The sequence below is a fragment of the Octodon degus genome, unplaced genomic scaffold (genome assembly GCF_000260255.1).
Source record: "Octodon degus isolate 3935 unplaced genomic scaffold, OctDeg1.0 scaffold00073, whole genome shotgun sequence".
NCBI lineage: Eukaryota > Metazoa > Chordata > Mammalia > Rodentia > Octodontidae > Octodon > Octodon degus.
Window position 1 is genome coordinate 5,710,301 of NW_004524649.1, and position 10,635 is coordinate 5,720,935.

Below are 10,635 nucleotides of genomic sequence, written 5' to 3' on the forward strand. Positions count from 1 at the left end.
TTTCTATATATCAAGTAATATAGGTCTATAATGAAAATACATATTTTCATTTGTATCTTAGTATTTTTTCCTTATTTTACAGAAAATATTGCAGTTTCTACCTGAACGAATTTTCTTTCGATGGCATTACCAGAGCATAGGTAAGAACAATTTTAAAAAGTTTTTATTTAAACTTTTAAAATCTGCTCTCCAGTAGTGCTTCATATAATTAATGTCATCAAGCTTATAGCAAGGAATATTAATCTGGATCTTGATTCATTCTTGAAATCCAAGAAAAGTCCAGCCATGGAGGAAATATGTGTGTCTTCTCCAGAAGTGTCCCCTGCAGTGTAGCTCCCAGATCAATGACCTTCTCCAGAGTTGTGGGGGTGCAGAATCTCAGGCCCCACCAGACTTCCAGAGTCACAGGGTGGGGTTCCTGTGCATGTAGTTTGAGAAACACAGACCTAGAGTATTTTCTCAATACGTCTCCATTTTTCTTACAAAAATATCTTGGTCTTTAAGCCTGTACCATGGACTCACAGTCATTTTGTTAGAGTGCTGTTGGATGCAGTAGCCAGTGGCAACTGGAAATAAAGCACACTGCCGGAGCTGCCCTTTCTGTTGGGCTGTTCACAGCTCACAGCTTCTCATACCAATTCTGTGCATGGCCCAGCTAAAATTATCCTGGGGCGTGGTTTGGAAATTCTGCCATCTGTCTTAAAGATTATCTGCCTCAGGCCTTCTGCCTCCCAAGATCTGCCATTTCCAAACATTATTCTTCCTTACCAAATGGTCATATTGGAGGACAGCATGAACCTTATGATGAATCTAACTCTATAGATTACTCATTCTTTGAAATATTTATGCAGGGAGAGACATGGGCTCCCAATTTTATGAAAGAAAAAAAGACTATCTCACCATCCTTGTCTTGGCTAGGTCTTTGGCCCAGTGAGTGGATAGTTGAGAAAAATAATTGCAGTGTGATGGTCACTGTAAAAGAAATATAATAGGAGCTAAGAAGAAAAGTTGAAAAATTCTCTTTAGAAGAGTTGAGGGATCTTCAAGAGGGGCACCTTCCATTTAATTATGGTTTTGTTTTGTTTTTTGAAGCACAGTCTTGCTGTGTAGCCCAGGCTGGTCTTGAACTCACAGCAATCCTCCTGCCTCAGCTCTTGAAGGTTCCATCTGAACCTTGAAAGATGAACAGATCAAGTGTGGAATGGGCTTTCTGGGTGGGAGATCAATACATTAAAAGACACAAAACTTCAAAGAATATGCTGTGACCAAAAGACATTTCCAATTTCAGAAGCTTAATTTGAATTTGGCGTTATTTTTGTAAAAAATGTAGCTGATTCGCATAGAAATGCAATTATTTAGTTATGTGTTATAAATTGAAAATAAAGTATTGTGTAGTAGATACATCTGTGATACTTAGTACAGAAGTCATTGCATTAAGAAAGTGCCTTGATCTTTAAATCTTTCAAATAGCCACAAAAATTTTACTTAAAATCTTAAAGTTATCCATAGTTTTTCTTAATTGTAAAGTTTGTATATTTAGATTCATGTAAAAATAAAAACTATAAATGTAATTTGAATGTCTAGTTTAGCAAGAGAGCATGGGGACTTGTGCTGCTCCATGGTATAGCAGGAATGGGTGGCGATAAGAACTAGCTGTGTGGAGTGGTTTTTATCTGTGGTAGCTGTAATACTTTAATTTTGTTTCTATCATTTGTGTGAAAACCATACTCATTTTGCTTAGCTAGCACTTTAGAATGTCTGGAGCTTAATGAATCTCCTCAGCATGAATACACTTATTAAAACTATCTGGAAATTAATTTGCATTTATGTTGTGAAACGACACATCTGGTGGGCAATAAGTGGTATTACTTTCATGTTACCAAACCCCAAAACCTGGTTACAATTGTTGGCATGAGTAATTTTTACCCAGTTTTGTAGCATCTTAACAAGAGTGACCAGAGGCCTCAGACTCCATGACTGGATGGCAGAGCACTCATCTCTGGGGCTGCAGTGTGGCATGTGTGTTACTTACTTGGTGTATGGAGCAGATGTCCCTGTACTCTGCTCAGATGTAAGATCATCCTTATTTATTGTGATGCTTATATACTTAAGTCTTGAGTCAGATAGAGCCTTTCCCAATAAATACAGTTTTGCATTATTAATCACACTTGGTAGAGATTGGTGTTTTTACAGGTCCACCTCTTGCTTGTGATGATTTTTGGCTTGGATGAGTTTTGGAATCAGATTTATTCAAATTTTAGATCAGCACTACTTATACTGTTGTGCAGTGAAGTAGACAATCTGGAACATCAACCCCACATATGTCTGTGTATAACACTACAGCTTTCTCTCACCAAGAAAACTGCTAATTCTGGAGCTTACAGTGGATGCTAAAGTTTACCATTGATGGCATACAGAAACTGCAAATAGTCTTTGTCAGATGTTGTCACCATAGATTCTGTCCACTACTGACTTACTCAGAAAAGCTTTAGTTGTCACAGTGTTTTCAATTTTAAAATTGAAGAGATTCTAGTGTGGTCATTGTATCAGCCAATACTTCCTGAAAAATTGATTTAATTAAGATATACAAATGTATAAGAATTTATAAGACTGGGTTACAGTGGCTGCCTGAAGAGTTAGATGCAGAAAAATGCAAAAGGACTATCTGTGCCCTAGAGAGCTGAAGGATCCAGTTGAAGGCCTGGAGCTGTTAGTACCCCATGGGAGTCCATCTCAGGAGGCTGAAGGGTCTGCCCTGGAAGCCAAGAGGTGATGTCCAAAGTGAAGGTGAAGACTGGAGCTTCTCTGAAGAAACAGAAGGAGCCTTCTTCTTGGTTTCTCTTTTATACCATTCAGGCAGCAAGCCTATAGGTTACTATCACTCACACCCAATAAATCCCAGAAGATCTTCAGTAAATCCCTTCAGCCACACTCAGAATGTGCTGATCCAATTTAATTGTGCATTTCTTACTCAATGGACACAATCAGTTCATACAGTTGGCAACTGTGAGTTCCTATCACTACAGTTTGAAGTAGGTTTTTGTTCATCTGCCCTTACATTTTTTTGATTATATAAATCTAGTAAAATCTTTGTAGGCTTCCTGCGTGTCTCACTCTTGAAAACACCATGGCTAATCAGTCAGCTCCACAGCTCAACACGTGTCGGACCATTCTGATCATTGTTCTATTTCTGCTGCCCATTATAAGTATGTGCACCTTGCCTTTGGTGATTAACAGCCATTAAATGCTTTCACTTGATCCTTGCCACTCCAGGACCCAATCTGTTGCCCTTAAATTTTTCAGTTGATTAACCAGTGTCCACTGTAAGGACTGGCATATAGAGAAGAGGATGACAGGGCTCTTCAGAGATGCTGGTGCTCACCTTGAAAGTCTGTTACTCACCATATTAGGGAAGGGTACATTTTCTGGATCATCCTAGTGTGGAGGATTAGATTTAACATGACAAATCCATTCCGGCATTCTGATTTCAACTAAGCCTTTGAATCCCCTCGTCAGCAGTAAAACCATGGAATATCAGGCATCTCTAACTCATTCACATTGGGCTATCTTTTGATGCATACTTCTGTCAACAAGTCAAATAAACTATTAACATCTTTCTTTCCTCCACAAGTTGCAACATTAAATTCAGAACAGGCCCATGTCAACAAACTCAGCCTGATCCAGGTGTATGTATTTTGCCTTTATTATTCCACACCAGTAAAATCCATTCCCACACTCATCAGGCCTCTGCTTATCACAGTTAAAGAACTCAAGAAATTCTTTGGGAGAATAGTGGACCTTCTCATGGGTCATGCCTATGTACTTCACCCTTAAGAACCTTCTGTGATTTGAGCCTGGTTGTTCATCTAGAGGCAAACATATGTGGTGAGGATGGGTCCTGAGCAGTGTAGAGTTATTCTGGTTAGATCAACACAGGCTTAGTTTCCCCTGTTGTTCTAGTAGAGGCCAACACTTCCAGAAGTGGGGTTGGGGATGTCTCTGTCACTGCAGGTGGGGAAATCTCCTTCTCTCACAAAATAATCTCATCAGCATCTAGAAACTCAACATCTTCAGCTTCCTCCCATACATTTTCATCCCAGTTTATAGGATTCCATTCTTTTTCAATTGGTGCCCTCACCTTTGCTTCAGATGCTGTTGGAGAATGAGCATTAAACTCATGCTGTATTTTAACCAATTGAATTGGGCTTTTTTTTTTTTTTCAATCTTGGCTTTGTATCTAAAAGGAGATTTTCTTTCAAGACATACTTAGAAATATTTAATTTTTTAATTTGTTTCTGGAGCTGGGAATTTGAATCTTGAGTTCCTTATTTGCCCTTAGCAACTTGTCCTCATAGTTAGAAGACTTGAGATATCGTATGGAAGTTTTGAACTCACTGTTTTCCTTCACTAGTTTCTTCAGAAATGCTAAGAGTAACCAGCCAGCATCATTGTATTTTCCACTCTGCCAGAAATATTCAAAAACCATATGTGGAGTCACTACATTCCTTAAATCTCACAAGTGGTGAGTTAGGATAGTCAAATAGATTTACATTGCATATTACTTTTTTTCTTTTGCTATTTTGAGACAGGGTCTTGCTGTGTAGTCCAGACTGGCCTTGAACTCACCATGGGGCTACACTGATTTCAAACTCATGGCAATCTTCCTGATTCAGCCTTCTGAGCACTGAGATTACAGGTGTGCACCACCATGCCTGTATCATCATGTACAGGTACATCATCATGTACCTTTAAATGGTTCATGCCAAGGACTGTCAGTATTCCCCACAGAAGGAGAGACCATGACATCTAAAGTTCTCATCAAATTAGAAGGTTGATCCCAGGAATCACTGATGCTGTAACAGAATTTCATCTTTAGAATTCTATTTCTCTAGAGCCACTTCAGTTTCCAAAATTGCATCAGTTAATGCTTAGTAGAGAAAAAGGTTTAATGCAAGGTATATGGCATACAAATATGTAAGAATTTACAAGATTGATTTGTAGTAGCTTGCCACATAGTCATGTGTGGAAGAGTGTACTGGAAATCTGAAGTATCCAGTAGAAGGCCTGGATCACATTGTAGTGTCCCCTGCAAGTCTGTATCATGAGGTGGAAGGGTCTGTGCTGAAGGCTGCTGGGTCTGCAGCAAAGACTGATGGTTCTGCACCAGAAGTCTGATGGGTTTGTACTGAAAGCTGCTGGTTCTGCACTGGAAGTCTCATGGGTTTGCACTGAAGGCTGCTAGTTCTGCACCAAAGACTCATGGGTCTCCACTAGAAGTCTAATGGGTTTGCACTGAAGACTGATGGGTCTACACTGAAGACTGATGAGTCTGTACCAAAGACTGATGGGTCTGCACTGGAAGTCTGATGGATCTGCACTGAAGGCTGATGGATTTGCACCAAGGCTGATGATTCTGCTTCCAAAGGCTGGAGGATCTGTGCTAGCAGCCAGGAGTGATTTCCAGGGTGAAGGTGAAGACTGGAGTTTCTCCAGAAAAATAGAAGCGAGCCGTCTTAATTTCCCTTTTATACCATTCAGGCAGCAAGTCTATTGGTTACTGTCACTCACATCCAGTAAATCCCAGCAAATCTTTAGTAAAGCCCCTCAGCCACACCCAAACTGTGCTGATCCAACTTAGTTGGGTATTTATACGAACATTGACTTAATCAGTTCACTCTGATAGTAACTATACGTGTTTGTTTTACATGTCTTGCTATAGTGCTGATAGTTTTTCTGGTTCATTAGGATTTGATAAAACTGTTAGTTGCTATTTGTTTTTGAAGTCTTGACCAAATTTGCTGTAGAAAGTAAGATTTTTTAAATTAATTTTATTGAGAAACAAATAGCAATGAGACAGTTTCAAAACAGGTTAGCAGGAGAGTTACAATAATTAATACATTGCATATTGTTGTCTTTGTAGTAGTTATTCATAGTACAAGATGCAGACATGATATCCTGTCCAAACACTATTAGTACAAATCTTTCTTCTTATTGAATTAAGAAAAAGTAACTGTATGTCTATCCTAACTATTTTGTATATACAGATACAAAATGGTCCTTCATTTATATCCCCTTTTTTTGTTTAGTTTTCTCAGAGGTGGGTATTCCATTGCCATTTCAACATTGTAGGTGTGTGAATTCAACAAAATAATACAATATAGTCTAATAGTCCATAATAGTAGTGGGTTATCCATAGGACTGACAATGTCAGAAGTTGTGGACTTGAGCCTTTTATAGCTTAGCATATTAATATGACTTTACTTTTTATACCTCGTTTTTATACTTTTCCGCTGAATGGTTAAGACCAAATTAAAGCAAGACCTATATTGCAAGAAATGGAACTTTTGTATGTGACAAGGTCAGTCAAATCCCCTCAGGATTTAACCTAAAACCCTGTACCGCAGTTTGTAGATCCTTTGTCAGTGTCAGCTATGTGGATAAGTCACGGCCATTGCTTGACCAATTTGCTCTCTGTGAAAGCCTGAGAGAATGTCTTCTCTCCATGTGACTCTCCTTAGGCGCATTGTACATCATCAATCTCTTTCCTCTGTGGCCCCATAATCTCCTTGATCAGAAAATTTGGGACACAACTGAGTTACAGGATGTTACGGTATAGATTCTCTTATATCCTGAGTCTTCACTGACATTGAATGGTTAGGGTCAAAATGTTGGCTATCCTTACAGCCCTTCTTTTTCTCTAATTTTTGGTCTGCAAACTTAAGTTGTTAACCCTCCAGAAGAGAAGCTTTATGATATTATTACCCTATAACCTAGGCAGTTTAGTGTAACCTCACTATCTGTCTGAATATCAAACATCTTAGACATAACATGGAACAGGTATTTTCCATCAAGTATTGATATGTTAAACTTTAAATCCCTACAGAATGTGAAAAAAAATTTTAAAAATAGGGACAGTAAGATATTTAGGGCAATACCATCTCTGTAAGGAAAGGACTGCTATCTGGCTTCTCACCCCTGGCATCTTGACTTGTGCAGAGCTGTGTGCAGAGTCAGTGGCTGGAGATCAGGAGTCAGCCATCTGCACTCACTGTGGCCGCAGCAGGAGTGTCCAGGATTTCTGGAGTGTTGCCTTAAAACCTTACAGTCTGGGTCAACACACCGCCAGGGCAGCATGCTTCCTGTCCCACATTGAGTGTGACAGTTGGGTCTGCTGAACAGTTTACATTTTATCTGAAGAAGGGGCAAGTAATTTGAGACACCAACTACCACTGTGCTCAGAGTCTTTTTATTTTTTTGTCACGTCACTTTGTTTTGTTGGTGTCAATTGGAGCCATTCTGTTTTTTCTCTTAAAATGATTTGTAGAAGTTAAAATAGTCTGTAGTTTCTCTTGGCTGAGTTTTTAAATGACTGGCTTTAGGTGTAAATCGCTGAGTGAGGAAACATATTTGAACTCTGTGTTTTGCAATGTGAAGCAAACACAGGTTTTCCTTCCAAGTACATACAGGTACTCTTCAAGTGAGGCTTGGAGAGCAAGAGGGCCTGTGGCTGACACATGTGTGAGCTCAATGATGCATGTCATCCAAGACTGAGCTATTTTCAGATTTCTAGTACTGACTACAAGTTGATAAATTGTGTCAAGCATTTCCTGAAATCACGTTTTAGTTCAGTAAGTCATGATGGGAATAGGTGGCTGCTCAACATAGCAACAACGAGACATGACAGGGAAATGATAGGGAATGGGACCAGCAGCAAAACAGAGAGACTGATGCAAGAGCAGGCAGTGGTACCTCCTCATGTGCCCATGAGTCAGCAACACAGGACTGAAGTGATGCGGGTATCCACTTTCAAAGGATATACTGCTCCTCTAGGAAGGCTTCTTTTAAATGTACAGTCCTGTGTCTGAACTCAATAAGTATTTCTTGAATGGGAAAGAGACATGTAATAGAGATGTTTTATAGCAAAAATGTTTTAAAATAAAGGCTAGAGAGATAGCTCATCAGTCTAAGCACTGCCTGGCAAGCACAAGGACCTGAATTCCATCCCTGGTACCACATGCCATGCCAGCACTGTAACCCTGGGCATGGTAGCACACGCTTGTAATCCCAGTACTGGGGAAGCTGAGACAGGAGGATCACTGTGAGTCTGAGCTGCATAGTAAGACCCTGTACCAAATAAATAAATAAACTAGAAAATTTTTTTAAAAGTTTAAAAATAGTTGACCCTAAAAATAAAATAATATAACCTTAAAGGGGTGGGGCCAGTAGAAAATTCACATATCTGAATACTTTATGTATGTTTGTTATATATGAGTTGTTACAGATTTATTCGACCAGGTTTCTCTTATACATAGTGTCAAAGCCAAATGCGTTACTAAGTTGACATTTATTTTCAATTTTTCATGAATGTGGCCCCATATCCCCTGCAGTGTGAACACAACATCATTTCTCCAGGGTCCTGCCCTCTCCTCCAAGCCCAAGTCCAGCAGCCTTCCCTGGCTCCCTTGAAGTCAGGCCCATGCTCTTAACACCAGGACCTGCAGTGATGCATCAGCCTGACACTGCTGAGCCCGGGGCTCCCATGCCTCCAGTTTCATGATCCTTGGCATGAACTCACAGCCCTCCTGGGGTGTGGGCTGCTCACCTAGCTGAAGGACAAGCCTGCAACCTCAGCCTCTCCCTCTAACACCTTTGGCCTTCTGAAACCTGGCTTCTCCTGAGGCTCTTCTGTCTCTCTCAGGAATGGGGGGTGTGAGCTCATGGTCTGTCTTCCATGCCAAGTCTTGACATCAGCCACTTCCTGCTCTGTGGAAATCTCACTCCTTGGTCTGTGCCCACTGCTTTCTCCCTTGTTGTCACCAAGTCTTCCAATCTTTCCTCACTGGCCCTTTTACTTCCCATGGCTTTGTTTTCCTCTAGTTATTTTACTTCAAGCCAAGTTACCCATCAGCCTGTTACACCCTCTGACCCTTAACATGGAGTAGATCTCTGTCTCACCATAACTCACCTCCTCCTGACCCTTCACCCCAACTCATATCAAGGCTACCTGCCCTGATTTATCTTACTTTTAAACAGTTTTCTTAGGATTCAAATGAATATACGTGAATTGAATATATTGAAAATGAGCATTCTGAAGTTTTGACCTAGGTATATAGCCATGATATCACCACTACCCTCAGGATCATGAGCACAGGCTTCAGCCCCAACCCTGAAAGTTTCCCATCCCTGGAAATCCCTCTTGGCTCCCACTCATTGCCCATCTCCAGGCAACTGTTGGGGGTTGTTTGTCACTGCAGACTAGCTGGAAGGTTTTAGAGCCTTACATAATAAGTACAGTCGTGCAATGTGTGCTTTCTTTTGTTTGTTTGGTATCTTACACTTGGTGTAATTATTTGAGATTAATTTGTTTTATATTTTAATAGTTCATTGCTTTGTAAATTTCTAAACTATATATCCTTTTGTATGGTTTTACTGTAATTTTTTTATTCATCTGCTCATTGATAGACATTTGGGTTGTTTTTTGTATTTAGTTATTACAAAAGCTACTGAAAGTGTTGGTGCACAAGTCTTGGTGTGGGTGTATGTTTTTCCATCTCTTAAGGATAGAACAGACTCGTATAAAGGTGATACTGAACCACTTGGTGGTTTTCCAGAATTGTTGTACAGTGTTCTGTTCCCAACTCGGGAGATAGCTTGGCAGTCTAAGTGCTTAACTGGCAAGCACAAACGCCCAAGTTCAATCCCCAGTACTGCATGCCATGCCCGCTCTCAAACTGGGCATCAAGGCACACACCTGTAATCCCAGCACTCGGGAGGCTGAGATAGGAGGATCACTACAAGTCTGGACTGTGTAGCAAGACCCTGTATATATCTATTTAAAAAAAAAAGTCAAAACATGACCACTCTCACATCTGAAAATGAGGAAATGAGAAGCAAAAAAGCAGATTTTGAAAATACTATTAAAGAATTTATTCGCTTTTTTAAAAAAATCTATTTGTTTGGTACAGTGTCTCTCTATGCAGCTTGAACTCTTAGTGATCCAGCTGTCTCAGCCCCCCATTCCAGGGATTATAGGTGTGCACCACCATGCCTGGTCTTGGTGACTGGCTTAGTAGGCCAGGGCCCAGGCCAGCATGGCTTGTGGTGCAGGGGATCAAACCCTAGTTCTTGTGCTTGCCTAGGCAGGCTCTTAGTCCACTGAGCTATCTCACCTGCCCTGATATTCCTGTTCTCAAAGCTACATGGCTGGAGTGTGGCTCAGGGGTAGAGCACTTGCATGGCCGGAGAGAGGCCCTAGTGCCTTACCCTGTTGCTTCCTTTTTGTGGATGGATCTCCTTCAGGTGGCTCCTGTGATGAAGTGAATTCCACTTCCAGAGAGACTTTCTTCACTGCAAGTGGCTGAGCACTAGAGTTTTGCAGTGGTCCTTGTAGTTCGGAGTTCATTTTGGTTGTGCTGTGCCACAGCAGCAGTGTACTGTGCTAGAGGATTCATGCAGAGCCCCAGCCCTACAAATGTGTTCAGCATTGTCACCAGAGAAAAACGCCATCCTGAGAAATTGTAAAATGTTCTTGTAAAAATGTTTTGTAAACAGCAGTTTTCTGTTGCTTTTACCTGTTTTTTTTTTTTTTTTTTTTTTTTTTTTTTTTTTTTTTTTTTTTTTTTTTTTTTTTTTTTT

At 40.3% G+C, this 10,635-nt stretch overlaps 1 protein-coding gene across 4 annotated transcripts in view; it reads left to right on the plus strand.

Moving 5' to 3' along the window:
- Positions 1 to 10,635, plus strand: part of Ralgapa2 (Ral GTPase activating protein catalytic alpha subunit 2) — a 300,697-nt gene that overhangs the window by 63,741 nt on the left and 226,321 nt on the right. For 3 of the 4 annotated variants that reach the window (XM_023720114.1, XM_023720115.1, XM_023720113.1), the window contains exon 4: positions 83 to 140. In XM_023720114.1, the coding sequence (XP_023575882.1) occupies positions 83 to 140 (58 nt within the window). Of the gene's footprint in view, positions 1 to 82; positions 141 to 2,717; positions 2,782 to 10,635 lie in introns of those variants that run through there. The other variant, XM_023720116.1, reaches the window with a different exon arrangement.